Raw genomic sequence first — 18,366 nt, 5'->3', positions numbered from 1 at the left:
AGGGGGCTAGAGGAGGGGCTAGTGGACGGCTAGCGACATCTGAATCCCATGGGACGTGATTTTTCATTTTATTCACAAATGCACAAGGTTTACTCCAGGCTGGACTATATCATGGTAGAGCGACACAATGCAACCAGTCTGAGGTCAGCAGAGATAGGTACGATCACGTATTTGGATCATGCCCCGGTCATTATTGCATGCGACCTGCGACCGAGAGAGCTTAAGACATCCTACTGGAGGCTTACTACATCCATTCTTAATGACCAGTGTGCAAGCAGGAGATTGGCGAGGAGATTGTGAACTTCTGTCAGGAGAATGCGCAGGGGGAGAAAAAGGGAGGAGACACCTTGGGAGGCATTCAAGGCCTTCATTAGAGGTGTGACAATCCCGAGGGGGGGAGTCTCCAGAGGGCTCAGGTGTTAGAACTACAGACCCTGTTGGTGCAACTGAAGAAATTAGAAGGGAAGTATAGGGAAACAGGTATGTGTAAGGTCTACAGAAAATCACAGGCAATCAGAAATCGGATCAATCTGATAGAGGGGAACGAAACAGAATTCACCCTCTTAAAAACAAAGCAGCTATATTATGAATATGGAAATAAGGCAAGCAAGCTGTTAGCTTGCAAGCTTAAAGCTCTCTCCGACAAGAGGGTGGTGGGGAAGCTGCGAACCGCTGGGAAGGGCCTCGCTGAAATGGAACAAGAGAAGCGTAAGGTGTTTGATGATTTTTATAAGAAGATCTATACGTCTGATTCCCCCAAAACATAGACTATTGAAGCCTTCTTGAATAGCTGCAGGCTACCGAAACTGAAGGCAGCGCAGAGAGAGGGGTTGAATGGGGAAATAACAAAAGAGGAGATTCTCAAGGCCATCGCCTCCCTTAAACAACAAAAAGCACCGGGGTCTGATGGGTCTGCACAAGAGGTTTATAAGACCTATGGCGCATAGCTGGGGACACTACATGAGCTATTAAATGCGATATGGTGGGGGCTTCTGTGCCGGAACCAATGGAGGCGGCGAGGATCACAGTGATCCCCAATGAGGGCAAGGACCCAACCAAATGCGCATCTTATTATCCCATAGCAATACTAAACACTGACAGAAAATTGTATGCTAGGATCCTCGTGGCCATGCTAGACCTGGTCCTGCCATCTCTGGTGTTGACAGACTAATCAGGATTTGTGGCAGGGAGACAAGCAGCTGATGACACCCTTCAGGTCGTTAATCTTATTGACACTGAACATGAAACAAACTCCCCCCTCCATGTCTATGGGTTCAAAGTAAATCTCGACAATCTCCTTGGGGAGCGCTGAGCTTCAAGGCGTGACTGGGATCTCCCCGTTCAAGTGGGCGGAGAGGACCCATTTGATATCTAGGGATATTCCACACAGCGCGAGCAAGTGTCTTATATGATGCAAACTACCCGCGGATCATAAGAGATATCAGGAATAGTCTATTAAAATGGAGCACGCAGGAGCTCTCGCTGGTGGGCAGGATAGCGGTTATCAAAATGACTATCCTGCTAAAATTCTTGTACCTGTTTCAGACACTACCTAAGGTGGTTCCTAGGAGGACATTGGAAAACTTTCAAAAGGACATAAGTACATTCGTATGGAATAACTGCACTGCCAGGATCGCTGTCGCTACACTTTGTAGGCCAAGACTGGAGGGAGGGCTAGCGCTGCCCAACCTCTGGAAATATTTTCAGGTGATGCAGCTGCGGGTCCTACGAGAATGGTTTGATCTGCAGTCCACAAAGCTGTGGAAACAGGTTGACGAGCAGGTAGCGGACAGGCCCCTACGATATATGCTGTGGATCCCGCGCAGACATCGCCCCATCTGTCTGTATGAATTACTATCTACGTCCACAGCATTTAAAGTATGGGATGCAGTGGCAAAAAGGTTAGATTTAACTTTATTCCCAGACCAAGCCACCCCAATCCACTAGAACAGTAACTTCACACCGGCATACAGGAACAACACCTTTCGGACTTGGCAGGAGGGAGGCTGTGAATACATTGCACATATTTTCGTGGTGGGCAACATTAGGTCTTTCCCAGAGTGCAAAGAAACCTTTGGGTTTTCAGAAGATGTACGTTTTATTTATATGCAACTACGACATTGGGTGTTTCGGGGAAGACAGTAAAATGGAGGCTCAATATCTCTTACTGCCATCGAAAGGTTGATCTTCACCCGGTAGTATCAGCTGGCCTGATATCACAGCTATATCGCTGCCTTAACCTATAGGTACTAGCCAAACTCCGCTCTTACACAAATGGGTGGCATAAAGACCTGGGTTTGGAGGTAGACAGAAAACAATGGGCTGCGATATGGCGGGGTGCCACAAAGATGACAACTAGTGCTCAGTACGCCAAGCAGAACTATAAAATGCTGGCGAGGTGGTATGTATGCCGCCCGGTGAGACGGGCGCACATGGGCTCAGGGTACTTGCATGCATGTTTGGTGGAACTGCCCCAAGCTGAGACCTTACTGGGAAGAGGTGACTGTCACTTTAAGGTTGATAACAAGCCTCCCAGTACAATGCGCTGCAGAGCTCTGCCTAGTGGGCTGGTGGTCCCCACGCCAAGCTAAGATTACAAGCAACCAAGGACAGTCATTGAGGCTGATCAGACTGATGCTATTGGTTGCTAGAAACGCCATCACAGCTTGATGGAAGTCCACACAAATCCTCAGATTCAATTACCAGGTAAGCGGCATTGGAGACTACTTATTTGTGAAACAATGACTTACACCCTGCACAACGCCACTGCGTCATTCTTTACCAAGTGGGGGGCTTTTCTACAAAACATCAAAGCCTCAAGTAAGGACTGCACTTGTCCTTCTAGATTCAGGGCTCTAGGACTCTTGAACTTATCGTACGCGGAGCCGCCCATTGCCACTAAGAGGCAGGTGAATCACCACCCATGAACTAAGAATGAACCCGGCTATGCACAGGGGGAACAGGGGAGGAGTGGCTGGGGGAAGGGGACAGAGAGGGGGGAGCGGGAGGGAGGAGCTTGTTGTAAGTCCAACATTTTCCAGTTAAACTGAAATGTAAATTCTGTTACAATAACTTTGCCTTTTGCACTTCTTGAAGCAGAGTAACATAACTCTTACTTGCTTTATGTCTCTGCTTTCGATGTGGAGACGATGTGGAGACGGGCATGGGTACAACTTTAAATTGAGAGTGCCACCACCGGGCATGGAATGCTGTAAATAGGCATGTTGTACTCTGAACAAAAGTACATCCGTGCTACACAGGGGCCTACATCCTGCCAGTATGCGCTGCAGAGGGTTTGAGTTACCCTACAACTGTGTCACTACAACTGTGTACCATTTAAGTGGAAATTGGCAAGCAACTTTTGAGTTGGTATACGATTTAAAGAGTCCATTACTCCTAATGGCATAATTGCAGATTCAGGGCACAGAGTCCTGTGCAAGAGAGTGATTCATAATGTCCCCTGATGAATACAACGATAGCCCCTGCACAGACTTGGATAACCCCTCCAGCTATCAGGACAACCAATGATTCTGTGGGTTCAATCTGAGAACACTGGATGGGTGGATAACATGGGATCCGACAGTAATGCAAATCTCTAGTGTGGATTCCAGATAAGAGCCCCCATCGCGCCTGCTCCAAGATGTCACCTCTCCCCAACATATATGACTTCCTGTATGCACCTTTGAACTGTGAAGAGTATATGGCGAGTTTAGCACTATTAATAGTGGAAATACCGCCAAACAGAATTACTGTTACCACTGGTGGCAACAGTGGCGTCTTCTAATAGAGAGTTTCTGTTATACCCCACTGAGGAATAACGGCTTATACTACCAACAAGTAGGCAGACGTTTTTACATCGTATGGGTTTAAAAGACCATAATCACACAGACCAACAAGAAAAAACAGGCAGGAATTACCTTTATGATGTTTTATTTCACTTACCACCGTGCATTTAATGAGACCATACTGTATGGCCCTTAGTATCTTCACTCTATTAGCAACTGAAGGTATGAACAAACGTACTGCACTTAAAAACAAATGGGCCAATTCACAAAGCTTTGCTTAGAAGCACAAGTGAATGAATGTACTTGTGGCAACAAGGATGAGGCCTACTGACAAAAGTGAACTGCATGTGAGCATGGCTAATGGGCACATTCGGATGGCCCTACCTTGAGCACAAATATGCAATCCTGCCAGGGAGTTAGAAATGTGCATGCCATTTTTCACAAATAGGATGTGTGGTAGGATGCCTGGCAAGCCGTGCTTTTGCATGCACCTTTTCCAAACAGACACAGAGAAATGTGCAATGCACAGAAGGATATTTTTGACCCTCTCTGCATTTCATTCATACATCGACATGTAGGAAGGAGTATAAGCTAGGGCGAACATACGCAATCTAAGAAATGAAAGCCATTCAGGGGAAAGGCAGTGGCCCGCTCTGTCAGGATTGTCTTTCTGCATTTGCATAGAAAGCACTTCTTTTATTACACCGATTAAGAGACTTATCTGAACGAACATTCGATTTGTTTACCTTCGAAATTTGTCACCATTCGCTGGAGATTTACATGTTGCTGAAAGTAGCTCCACGGGCTTGTCTCCTCTGGAAACGCTGGTACTCGTTCTGGAATTTTCACACCATCGCACCTAAGAATGAAAACAACTGTCAAAGTAGAGCATATTGTTTGAAAGGTATAGACCTAAGTGTGTGCATAGAAAAGAGTCCTTTGAGCTCAAGGCGGAAGACCCTGCAGATTCCAAAAGGAGACCAGCAGTGGCCTAAAAGGGCGTGCTCGCCATGACACCAAAGACTTCCTAGTAAGGCTTCAGCAGCACCTGAAGCCTTAAGTCTACCAGGCGCTCAGAACACCCACCGACTCTTAGACTGAAAACGCTTGATCGAAAAGTGACTCGTGTCATTTAGGCTGTTTCCAAGTGATCAATGCTTTAAATCTGCTTTTTTACTCTCAGGGGCATGCGCATGTGCAAATAAAGTGTTTGAGCGGTGGCAAGGACACAAACACACATCCTGAGCATTGGCCCACAGTGAGATGTAGATCTCTAAAAAAGAGGTGGGGTAAGAAGAGCATATACCCAAGAACAACTGCTTAAGAGGAGAAGGAATGTCAGGACAAACGTGGGCCTCATTACAAGTTTCATGGTATCCCGCTGGTAAATCTGGCCGGATACCGGCAAACCGAATTACCGTTACCGGCACTCGGTCTATCGGAATTCCCGCCAGATTCTGAGTACGGAAAGGGTAGTTACTCCCCATTCCGTGGAGTCCCACCAATGAAAATATAAATACTGCACACTTGAAACAGAGCTTCACATTCCCGGATCCCTGTGAGAAAGAGAATAAGTATCAGGAATGGATCGTGGGACTGGGTCGAAGCAGAGTAGGATCACAACGAAGCAGACCTAAGATGTTATCGTTCAAGGTCTCTAGGCCCCGTACCCGTTAGCCCGACACACTAAAGGCAGCGGGCCTCATTACGCGGTAGGTGGTAAGGGATTACCAGCACCGGAAAGGTCACCGGTGCCGGTAATCCCTTACCACCCTATTCCGAGGTCCCTTAGCGGGTCCCTTCCTCAACACCTGGTTTGACCAGGCATTATGGATGGGACCCGTTATGGGACTTCAGTGCTAATAACGGTACCGCAAATTGCGGTACTGTTATTAGCTCCATCCCCATTCCCATTGAACCCTATGGGGGCTCGAATGGGAATGGGGAATGGTTTCCGGAATGGCGATTTACCAGGTCCTCCAAGGTTGGAATGATCCGGTAAGTCCTTATTTCGGGAACCTGGACCCGGAATGCGGTAAGGGGGTAGCCATGGTGCTAATAGCACCATGACTACCTCCTACCGCGTAATGAGGCCCAACGTCAGGAAGTGCGACGTGTAGTACATTGGGCTTCAGGGGACACAGCCTGCAGCCCGTTAGAGGAGGCAGCTGGGCTGGTTCAGGTAAGAGGCGGGGGCTGCATAGTGGATGGGGCAGTGCGACCCTGCCGAAAAGGAACGGGAGAAAATGGCACACATGGGCTTGGCCCACAGTGAGATGTTGAACTAAAAAAAAGTGGCGGTATGAGGAGTATATAGCCAAGAACAACTGCACAGGAGGAGACGGTATGGCACGAAAGTGGAAAGCAAAATACAGTCCTGGGCAGTGGTAGAAGTGTATCGAAAAAAGTAGCAGAACTGTTGTCTTGGCAAGGGAGAGGGCAGGAGGAAGCATAGTGCAACATGTGACAAGGTTTTGCAGCTGGGGCATTGCAGTAGTCTAAGTGACTAGTAACTAAGGCTCATATTACAAGTTTACACTTGCACAGGGACATGCATGGACAAATCCTCTTTATAAAGGGTGAATAGGGTCGTAAAAAGTAGAGGAATGGTAAACCGAAAAACATAAAAGTAGTGGAACACCGCTACCGACCGTTCCCACTCACTTCGATCACTGGACCTGGGCCAAGAAGCAGCAACACCAGAAGCCATGTCAGAGGAGAAATCACAACACTCAATCCTGGGACCGTGCCGAAGCAGGGTAGGATCAACACAAGGCAGACATAAGAAGTTATTGTTCAAAATATCTAGGCTGCGTACACGGAAACTTGACACACTTAAGACCACATCAGGAAGTGGCTGGAAGGGGCAGTGCGGCCCTCCCCAAAAAGGAACAGAAGAAGGTGGCGAGAACAAAAGACCGACCTTGCAACCTGCAAGTCAGTCCTTTGTTCCTGGTCTTCGGACCGAACCAAATCCTCCTGGGAGGTGTGGCAGCTCGACGAAAAGCTTATGCCAGACAAGGCAATGAGATCCATACAATGATGGGTCACTTGCTTAGGTCCTACGCCCAACTGTATTTTCATTGAGTGTGTTAAGTCAGAATCAAGAGACCGACAAAACGACATGTTTGTTGAATGGTCTGTTTATTCAAACAAATACATCTCCCGGTCTCGAACCGTCCAGAACTTAGCCTAAAGAAAGAAAGGGTGGCACACCAGGAAGTCCAGTGACAGAAGGTTTGTCCGTCGTTCAGAACCTAACTTACCCTGATTCCTATCCCTACCACAAATACATAAAAAAAAGAACAATTGTCTCTTTCAACTCTCCCGTCCTGGATAAAGAGCTCTCTTCGATTTAGTGTTTTCTCTCTCTCTGGTTTTCCTGCCTTTTAACTCTGTTGTATACTTTATGCCAGTTCCAGGTGTTTGATACCCTTGGGCTTGGTTAATCTGATTCCCGGTGGTCTGTGGGGTTTTAACCTTTACTAAAATGTCTTTCCCATCCTTGTCGGTCGTGGTAACTCCTTGCTGTATCTCGGACCTCCCACCTCCTTCGGCTTGTTAATTGCTTACTCCGCCTTGGAATCGTCTCGTGCTTACCCCGCTTTTGAGTTGTTTGGTTTGTACTCCATTTTGGGGGCTTCTCGTTCTCACCGCTTTTGGGAATTGTTCCTCGCTTCCTCGTTCCCCCTCTCGGGGTCAGTTTCTCAACCCACTTCAGGTTTGTTTCACTCTCACTCCTTCTTGGGGTTGTCGCTCTCATTAATTTCTAGGGTCTGTTTATCATCTGTCTCATCCCCTCCGGAGGCCTGCTTCTCCGCCCGCCATGGGATTGTTTCATTTTCACCCTTACTATGGTTTGTCACATTCTTCGCGATTTGGGGTTGTTTTACCGTGGCGGAAAGGTCCACAACAGAAATGACTGCATGAGAAATGTACGATATACATAAATGTTCGTACATTTCTTATGTGGACATTCCTTGTAAAACAACCCCAAAACCTAACCCCTGATCACACCCCCACCCCCTACACACCCCCCCACCATTACTTACCTTTCACCTCGAATCACAGTGTCCCTGGAACGCTGGTTCCCTTTCACTTCCGTGATCGGGAGCCGGCGCCGCAGGGTCCTTTTGTTTCTTTTTTTTTTTGGTTGGACAGCTGCGGGTGTGTCCCCCGCTCACTATACTGTATAGAATAGTGAGATAGTGAGCAGGTTGTTGCGGGGGACACCCCTGCAGCCCCCTTTTTGTAGTTCGAACTTTTGTTGGCATGTATTTTAGGTCTTTTGGTGGGGTAGGTAAATTGGATTCGGTCATTTCGGCCGAATCCTATTTCTCACCCCACTTCTGGGTCCTTTTGCTTTCACCCCTTCTTGGGGGCGTCTCTTTCTCACCCCCTCTCAGGGTCTGTTTCACACCCCTCTCTGGGATCCTTCCACTATCATCCCTTCTTAGGCTCATCTCTGTTTCACCCCTTTTTTGTGTTTTATTTCGACCTTAGCACACACCTCCCGACAACCTTGTGTAACAGTGTACCTTTTGCTGTCTCACACTGCTCCTCTGGTCAGGTGTGTCGGATAGGTGGCCGGTCTTCATCTGGTCATCTTCTGGTGGTTTCTTTAGAGCAGCTGCTCCCTCCTCATCAGTGTCTAGTGTGTTCTCGGTCACGGCTTTGCTTCTCCCCTCGGTCCAGCGTCTCTGGTGTTTGCCGTTAGGCTGCCTGCACAGGATCTGCTTTTTCCTGGCTGCGGCTCGTTGGCTGAGTGTTCCACAGGTTCGACTGCAGTGCTAAACACAATGGCCCTCATTCTGAGTTTGGAGGTAAGGGAAAAACGATGCCGGTATAGGATTACCGGCATCGCTTACCGTTACGGGCTATTCTGACCACCCAGACCGCTATTTACGGCATCGTAAAGTATGATGCCATAAATAACGGTCTGGGCGCGCGCACGCGACACAGCATGCCGGCATTAGCGGCATGCCATAATCCGGAGAAGATCACAAGTAATGCGGACATGCAAATAACGGCCTCCTGAAGGCCCAAAAAGTGCATACCGGCATGGTGTAAATACTGGCATCGCCGACCAGTCGTTAAGGACCCTGAGCAGTGTTTCCAAGTGCCACAGGTGCACACAATCAGCACAGGTGGAGGCAATGGAGTCAGGGCCAGTACAAAAGGAGCACACCCACACACCACACCCCCTCCCACACCAAGATGATACCAATAGTAGTAGCATTACTGGAGCTGGAGGCCCTGCTTGCAATGCCTCAACAACATCAGCCGCCACCACAGAGGAGACGCAGGAGGAGAAGGAGGGTAAGACAGGCCCAGCATGACCCACCAGTGCAGCCACCGTTACCATGCCGGCAGCCCCCAATCCCTCGCATCAGAGCCACTCCCTTCAACCTAACACCTGAGCAGATCCACACCCTGTACCGGCTTGACCGTGACACCATCACCACCATAGTGGACCTGATACACAATGACATAGTGAGCCTCATAGAAATACGCACCGCCATCCCCCCTCTACTGAAGGTAGTGTCTGTGCTCCACTTCCTTGCCACAGGTGCCTACCATCACACAGTGGGGCACATGCATGGCATATCACAACCCTTATTTTCACGGATACTGAACCAAGTGCTGGATGCCCTCCTCAAGCACACAGGGGACTACATATCCCTACCACGGACTCCCCAGGAGATATTCGCTACAAAAGTTGCCTTCCATGCACTGGCAGGCATGCCAAATTGTGTAGGTGCCCTCGACTGCACCCACGTGGAGTTGGTGGTCACCCATGCCATGGAGGAGGTGTATCGCAACCGCAAGCAATACCACTCCATCAATGTGCAGATGGTATGCGACGCCAGCAAGATCATCACACATTGCTGTGCCCGATATCCCGGATCAACTCATGACTCTTTGGTACTGCGGAACTCCACACTTCCACACTATATGGAGCGACATGCTGGACGACGTGCCTGGATGTTTGGTGAGTTGCCTGACTGGGCCATGGCAGTGCATCAGGGTTGTGAGGTGGGTGGCTGCATACTCCACCTGGCTGAGAAGGGGGGGATGCATACTCCACCTGGCTGGGAAGGGGGGGATGCATACTCCACCTGGCTGGTAAGGGGGGATGCATACTCCAACTAGCTGGGAAGGGGGGATGCATACTCCACCTGGCTGGGAAGGGGGGTGATGCATACTCCACCTGGTTGGGAATGGGGGGGATGCATACTCCACCTGGCTGGAAACGGGGGGGATGCATACTCCACCTGGCTGGGAAGGGGGGGATGCATACTCCACCTGGCTGGGAACGGGGGGGATGCATACTCCACCTGGCTGGGAAGAGGGGGGATGCATACTCCACCTGGCTGGGAATGGGGGGGATGCATACTCCACCTGGCTGGGAAGGGGGGATGCATACTCCACCTGGCTGGGAGCAGGGGGGTGCATACTCCACCTGGCTGGGAACGGGAGGGGATGCATACTCCACCTGGCTGGGAAGGGGGGGGAATGCATACTCCACCTGGCTGGGAATGTTGACGTCAGTGCACGATGTGCACATCATCGAATACTGTGCCCCAAAGCAACTGAAACGGTACATGACAACTAAATCCCATAGTGATGAAGTAAGGCCGACACCTATCACTACATGACTAACAGGTAACCAGCCCACATCCCACAACACATGCACCACTAATCAGCAGCCCTCACACACCGTAAGGTCATCCTGCACTATGCACTGCATATGCACTATGTTGCTGTCTCCAGCATATCACCACACAGGACAGTCATCCCTGGGAGTGCATTGAACTGAGTCAAGCAGGGATACCACAGTGTGTCACTGGTTCAGCACACCCATAGGAGTGCTGCATGTCACCATGGAACTGATCAGTGCAGAATGCCCAATATAGTACTGACTACAGCCAACGCTCCCTACTACCAAATCCCACAAAACACAACTCATCACTGATTTTACGCCAAGACTGCTGTATGCATATACGATGCACGTGCAACAAGATGTCAGTGCACACCATGACCCATCTTGAAGATGCAACCCACACCATTAGTCCATTGCACAGGACACATAGAGGGACCAGAAATTGGGTCAATGCATCCAGGGACATGTGCATGTGGGCACAAATTACCTGCAGCCATGTGAGACTAGTACAGTTGTCCAACATGAATGTGCGAACATTTACCTTCATTCCCCTCTCATGCAGGTGATGGTGGCTATCCCTTGAAGCCGTGGCTCATGACCCCTGTCCGAAACCCACAGAACATGCACGAGGAGGACTACAATCGTTCCCATACCCGTACACGTGTGGTGATTGAGCAGACCTTTGGCTTGTTGAAGACACGATTTTGCTGCCTCAGCCGGTCGGGTGGGGCACTCCTCTACAGCCATGAGAAGGGGGCCAAGATCACCATGGCATGTGTAATGCTGCACAATATGTGCATCCGTCGGAACGTGAACGTGCACCTGCCCCCTGACATGGAACTGCTACCTCCTGATGATGATGAAAGGGGAGGAGGAAGACGTGGCAGGACATCATCACGGTGCCGATGCACAGGAGGGACGTGCTGTGCGGCAGTCAGTGATCGCACAATATTTCTGACACACAAGTCAGCAGAGGGTGACATAATGTTAGGACATAGGGCACTGGGTGTGGGGATACATGTACATTATGCACTGTGCAAGATTAAATGACACATGTGCAATGATGAATGTCCACTCTGGTTATTTATTTGTAACACAACCGGTGTATTGAAAGTGAAAATATGAACGTGAAAAACAAACCCTCCACCACCCTCACCCCCCTTCCCCTCCCCCCATATCTCCCCCACACACCCTCACCCCCTCCCCCTCCTCCACAACTCCCCCACACACCCTTACCCCCCTCCCCCTCCCACCACAACAAACCCACACTAGTCCCATAGGGTCCACGTAGCCCACATGAGGCTGCCAGTGTAGTCACTCTGCACTCTCGGAGCCAGGGGGAGGCATGTCCCATCAGCGCTGCGCACGGAGCGACCGACGGAGAGGGCTGTTCTGAGTGGAGTTGCTAGTGGACGGTGTGTCCTCATGCTGAGGCTGTTGGCCAGGAAGAGCAGCCTCCAAAGCATCGGCTATGCGGCCGAGCACCTCGCAGAGGCCGTTTGTGTTGTCGGTGATCGACTGGCCCAGTGCCCTCAAATCCGCACGCCACTCCTCCCTGGCCTGCCGATTGTCCTGCACTAATTCAGATATCAGGGCAGAGAGCTGGTCAGCCCGCTGGTCTCCGGCGGCTGGACCAGTGGCCCTGCTGGGGATCGGGCTGCCATGTCCTGCCGGCGCATCCTCAACGGGACTGTATACGGGACTGCCATGTCCCTGTGTCTGTTCTTGTGTTAGGCGGAAACCTGTGCAGTTCCCTCTGGGACCACTGCAAAAGATTTAGGACTACAGGCGTTTGGCGGTGAACCCACTTGGTAGCAGTCTGTACCACACAGATTCACTTGGTAGCTGTGGCTGAGCAGTCAGACTTCCCTCAAGAAGAGTTGAGCAGTATGTGGAGTATACAAAATAGGGCACTTCTTCACAGCAAGACAAGCAAACACGCAACGAGGCTTAGTGTAAAGATATTAAGGCATTTATTTATAACGAAACATCTATGGAAAACACTATGGCAAATTCACGGCAAACAAATCAAACACAATTACTCTACGAAATAGAAAACGATCAATCCCCCTAGCAATACTTCGACAACTCTAGGTTCTACTGGTACCACTTATTTTCAGACAGAGGTGTATACCTCAACCCAGATGACACTCGAATATTAGTTAGGACGGGAGAGAAAAAGATAGGCAGGTTATGAAATCAACACAGTTCAATCCTTTGCGGATAAAATGCAAGGCAGGAAGGCAAGAATCACAATAGATCATAAAGTTCAGAGGCCAGGCCCACTCGGAGAGAGGCAAGGCGCGATGTCCCCAAAAAGTCTCTAGTGGAGATGCATTCAAGTCTTTGTAGCAAATTGTTATCGGCAGATTGAACCAGTTCAGAACAATAAAATGAGAAAAGCTTGGAGGCAACCCAACGGAACGGAGAGGATTAAGACACCTCACTCGAACCGATCGACAGGGAAGCCAGGCGGACACGGTACCTTGTTGTGGAGGGCAGCTCCGGCGGGAGCAGTTGTTCCTGGTGGTGGATGCACGTCGGGTCTTTGCCAAGAGTAGAGATGATCTCGTCGTCGAAGAAAAGTGAAGTCCGGTGCACCACCAGGGAAGAGACCAGCCGCGGAGTGCTCCGTCACAAGGCACCACCTTTTGGTCGCGGTACAGGGGTAGTGGCTATCCGGTTGCCGAGGTGCTCTGCACGGGCAATTCGACCACTGCGTCCTAAGGCGAATAAAAAGCAAAGGGGACTGGTTGTTCCCACCAGTCAGGGGAAGAGACTCTCCGGCAGGGAGATCTCCTCTGTCGTCGGGAAGTGGTGAGTCGGTTCCGCAGGGCTCCGTGTCGTCGTGCAGGTCGGCTCAGCGTTACCCTCGTCGGATTCTTAGGTCCTGTGGCGACTTCTGAAGATCCAGTCCCAAAAGCCCTGCTTTTATGCAGAAAACCCCCATTCATTCAGCCTAGCTGTCAATCAACACATGCTAACTGGTGAGCGGGAAGGCTCACCACTTGGGCCAATCACTCCAGAGTGCGACCGGAGTTGGCAAGGCAACTCGGTCCAGGGTGCCTAAACCCCCTCCCACACCCCTGTGGTAACCCAGACAGAATGGCACCACTTTGGAGGGTCTCTGTCCAGAGGCCCGCCAAAAGTGGAACAAAGGGCTCAACCTTTGGTTTAGGAGTCACAGAGACAAACACAGACGCCATTTGAAAAACCGAGTTCTGGCAGAAAATACCATCCGATAAACTTATTTAAGATAAGGAGACCGGTGGTACGTTAGAGATTAACGAGAAAAAGGGTCAATCTCCAACAATGGGACGAATCCCATAGGGTTATGTTCGGGGTCGAACATAACAAGTAGTTTCCACTGCCACCAGCCAAAACTCGACGAGGGGGGACGGGACAGTGCCCCCTCGAGTAACAGATCTAGGAGTAATCGAATTACCCCTACTAGTACGTCCACAATAAGATGGTTTGTACTAGTTCGGTTAGTAAATTTAGGTCTAGTAAAGCCAATGGTGACTTTACATGCCCGGGAAGACAGTAGTCAGTCCCCGGGTATGGAGTCTATGGTGGGGGTCCGCTAGGACGCCCCAGTGTTACGGCACGTAGGGTGCGGTGTAACACACATAGAAAAACATATGAGACCCTATGGAGTAAAAGACCCCATAGCCCATCGAACACATTGACATTTCAAAGGAATTACACACATACATGTCCAAGAGTGGGAGAAAAAGAGTCTCACTCTTGGCAGGATGGAAAAAACAACCTCCAGAAATCCAGCAAAGCTGCTGGGGGACTCACTAGGTTAGGAAATTCAGCCTAAACAGAGAATTCTCCCTAACACTCGCCCCCCCCCAGACTAAGGGACAGGAGGATTTAATCCACTCCTGGATGAATCTCATACCTCTAGTCGATGACATACATCCTAGAGAGACCATCAGCATTTTGGTGGTGACACCCTGACCTGTGCTCAATGGTGAAATCAAACTCTTGCAGGCAGATCGACCATCTCAATATTTTGGGTTTTCCCCTTTCATTTGCATTAACCATCTCAAGGGTTGGTGGTCAGTCTGAATGACAAAAGTAGAACCATACAAGTACGGCCTAAACTTCTTCAGAGCCCACACGATAGCAAAGCACTCTCTTTCGATTGTTGCCCACCTTGTTTCAGGATCCTTCAGCTTGCGGCTGATGAAGCAAACAGGGTGCTCCCTACCTTTCCCATCCAGTTGACTGAGTACGGCACCTATCCCTACATTGGAAGCATCTGTCTGCACAATGAAGTGTTGGCGGTAATCAGGAGCTCTGAGTACTGGGGCTTGGCAAAGAGCCTTTTTCAGGTTTTCAAAAGCCTGATTGCACTCCTCGTTCCATTTAACCTTTTTAGGAAATTTGGGCGAGGAGATGACATTCAGTGGAGAAGCTATGGTCCCATAGTTCTCTATGAAATTCCTGTAATACCCAGTGAGGCCTAGGAAGGCTCTCACCTGGGTTTGAGTAGTCGGTGTTGTCCAATTTTGCACAGCTTCAATTTTACTGAGCAAAGGCCTTATTTCTCCACCGCCTACCTCATGCCCAAGATAGACTACCTTACTCTGTCCAATTTGGCATTTGCTCGCCTTTATGGTCAGATTGGCTCGTCCAAGAGCCTGCAAAACATCTCTCAGGTGGGTTACATGTTCTTCCCAGGAATTGCTGAACACTGAGATGTCATCCAAGTATGCCATGCAGAAGTCCTCCATCCCATTCAGAACCTGGTTTACCATCCGTTGAAACGTAGCAGGTGCATTCTTCAATCCGAAAGGCATTACCTTAAACTGGTATAAGACAATGGGGGTAGAAAATGCAGTTTTCTCCTTGGCATGGTCTGTCAGGGCTATTTGCCAATAGCCTGACGTCAAGTCAAATGTGCTGAGGAACTTGGCGGCGCCAAGTTTATCCACCAACTCATCTGTTCTTGGCAAAGGGTGGGCATCAGTCTTGGTGACTGCATTAAGAGCTCTATAATCCACGCAGAATCTAAGTTCTTTAGATCCGGCCTTTGGTACTAACACAACTGGGCTAGACCATGGACTAGTAGAGGGCTCTATTACCCCGAGATCGAGCATCTTGCTGACCTCACCTTTGATGTGGGTTCGTACGTTTTCTGACATGCGGTATCCTCTGCTTTTGACAGGCAGACAGTCACCAGTGAGTATGTCGTGCTAGCCCCAAGGGGTCAAGCCTGGTGAAAGCGAGAACAGAGAGGCAAACTGATTCAACATAGATTTGCACTCTTCTTGTTGCTCCGGTGTCAGATTGGAGGAGAGATTCACTCCTTTAATTTTTTCATCCAAAGGTAAGCCTCTGAGGAGATCCGGAAGAGCTTCACTCTCTTCTTCTTTCTCGGATGACGCTAGAAGCAACGCTCCTACATCAGGTCGCGAGACATACGCTTTAAGTCGGTTGGTGTGAAAGACTGTCGGAGCCTCCTTGGGATTGCCCAAGTCCACAAGATAGTTAACCTCTCCGAGTTTACCCACTACTCGGTAGGGTCTCATCCACTTATCTTGCAAGGCCCTCTGCCTTGTTGGGATCATAACGAGAACGAGCTGGTCTTGAGCGAACTCAACCATGTTAGCCTTTTGATCGTGCCAGTGCTTGACCAATGCTTGTCCAGCTTTCAAGTTATCGCTTGCTTCCGTCATCATGTGTGACATTCTCCTCCGGAGACCTATCACGTAGTCAGTCACTCTGACTGGCTTGGGGGAAGGAGCACTCTCCAACCCCTCCTTAATCAGGGCCAATGCACCTCTGACGGGATGACCATAGAGTAGTTCGAAGTGAGAGTAACCTACTCCCTCCTGAGGGACTTCTCTATAAGCAAAGAGAAGGTATGGCAGTAGAAGGTCCCACTTACGCTTAAGGGGTTCCTCTAAAGCACCTATCATGCTCTTCATGGTTCGGTTGAACCGTTCTACCAACCCATTGGTTTGTGGGGGGTAAGCTGTTGAGAACTTGTAAGTAACTCCACAGGTTTTCCACATGGCTTTCATGTAGTGGGACATAAAGTTTGACCCCCTGTCAGAGATTACTTCCTTAGGAAACCCGACCCTAGTAAAAATACCAAGGAGGGCCTTAGCCACAGCCGGAAGTGTAACAGTCCTCATAGGAATTGCCTCAGGATACCTAGTAGCATGGTCTACTACAACAAGTATAAACCTGTTGCCTGAGGAGGTTGGAGGATCAAGGGGACCAACAATGTCAATCCCTACTCTCTCAAATGGGACTCCCACAACTGGGAGAGGCACTAAAGGTGCCACATTCTTGGAGCCAACCTTACCAGAGGTCTGGCAGGTGTGGCAGCTCCTGCAGTGTTTTTCTACTTCGGCCCCCATCTTTGACCAATAGAAATAGAGAGAGGGCCTTTCCTTAGTCTTCTTGAAACTCAAGTGACCAGCCAAAGGAATCTCGTGGGCTAACTGCAAGAACTGTGGTCTGTTCTCTTGGGGTACTACAAGTCGTTTGTAGTCTCCTGGAGCAGACTCGGTCGGTTCATTGTAGAAGAGGCCATCTTCCCAGTGCAACCTGTATCTCCCAGGCTCTTGCCCTTCAGCCTGAGCTTCTGCCTGGTGGCGAAGACCTTCCAGAGTTGGACATTCTCTCCCCTTACTGAAGTCTGCCCTGCTGGGTCCACCTTCTGCCAGTAAAGACTGCAGCTCAGGATGGTCAACAGGATCCAGATCTCCAATGAGTTCCTGGCCTTCCATTAGCTCTTCCTCAGAGTCTAATTCTACCACGCAGGGTTGTACCTCCCTCTCAGCCTCGGCTGGAGGTGGAGTTACGGGTGTGACGTTGGACAACCGCTGGGAAGTCCGTGTCGGCTGCACTGGAATGCTGGCGGCTGGGTTTGGGATAGAAGTCTTAGGTTTTCCTTTCGCTTCTGATTTCTTGGAGACAGCGGCCGACAATTCCAGTGGAGCAGGAGTGATTTCTTTCTTCATCATCTCCTGGAGAGTACCGCGCATGGTCCTCTCTCTTGCGGGTCTGGTTAGCTCCTGTAACCATTTACTAGGAGGTCTGGGAGTATGTGATACAACTCAGAGAGTTTTCAAATCGTTACCCAACAGTACGCGTCCTGATACCTCACTCTGTATGCTGACAGGTATCTTCACAGTCATGTTGTTACACTGGATGAGAACTGGTAATTGGGGAAGCATCTGCACAGGCCCTCCAGCTAACTTGGTGAGGCGTTTGGGTGCCTTAGCAACATCCTCAGCCTGAAAAAACGATTTATCCACCACAGTTACGCTGGCCCCAGTGTCCCTAATGGCAGGAGTCTCCTGACCATTCACCTGGACACTGTCCTTATAATACTCTTTAGTATTATCGGGGATAGAATTATAGACATCTAAATTCTGTTGTTCCCACAACCCCAGAGATACTAAAGAAACGCTGGCTCAGACTCCAATGGGTTCGTCAGCTAGCAGTAGAAAGTTTCCACTTGCCATTTGGACTTCCTCCTCTGGAGCGAAGGCTAAGGAGACAAGCTGGACCCCTGAAGGTTTACCCTTACATCTGGGATCTCCTTTCACGTGATCAGACGAGCCACAAACAAAGCATTTACCGAATGCTTTCTGGAATGGTGGCTTGTTCTGACCTCCTTCCGGTTTGGCACCAGAAGACACACTATTCTGCTGTGGTTTTCCCGGTGGCTTACCCTTCTGGTTTTGTTTGGGGCCCTCTTTGAAATGTGAGTTATTAGAATTCTCTTTTGAGTCTTTTTTAGGCTGTTCTCCCTCTTCCTTTTTCTGAGTTGCCCCAGAATCCTTATGAGTAGCCCTGTTGGCAACCCACAAGTCAGCAGCCTTAGCTAGCGCCCTGGAATCCAATTCCTTCGAATCAGCCAAGTGCTGTCTGAGCTCAGGAGAACAG

General features: G+C 49.7%; 1 protein-coding gene across 2 annotated transcripts in view; it reads right to left on the bottom strand.

The window, feature by feature from the left end:
• The window catches only part of LOC138521764 (E3 ubiquitin-protein ligase TRIM39-like), a 198,743-nt gene that overhangs the window by 18,546 nt on the left and 161,831 nt on the right, over positions 1–18,366 (bottom strand). Inside the window, exon 5 of one of the 2 annotated variants that reach the window (XM_069634829.1) lies at positions 4,532–4,644. The exons of the other annotated variant lie outside the window; for it this stretch is intronic. Coding sequence (XP_069490930.1) covers positions 4,532–4,644 — 113 coding nt within the window. The remainder of the gene's footprint in view (positions 1–4,531; positions 4,645–18,366) is intronic. 2 annotated transcript variants of the gene reach the window in all.

Source organism: Ambystoma mexicanum, chromosome 13 (genome assembly GCF_040938575.1).
Source record: "Ambystoma mexicanum isolate Mex_15411 chromosome 13, UKY_AmexF1_1, whole genome shotgun sequence".
NCBI classification, from domain to species: domain Eukaryota; kingdom Metazoa; phylum Chordata; class Amphibia; order Caudata; family Ambystomatidae; genus Ambystoma; species Ambystoma mexicanum.
The sequence above is the reverse complement of the archived record's forward strand: the minus strand, read 5'-3'. Positions and strand labels throughout refer to the sequence as shown.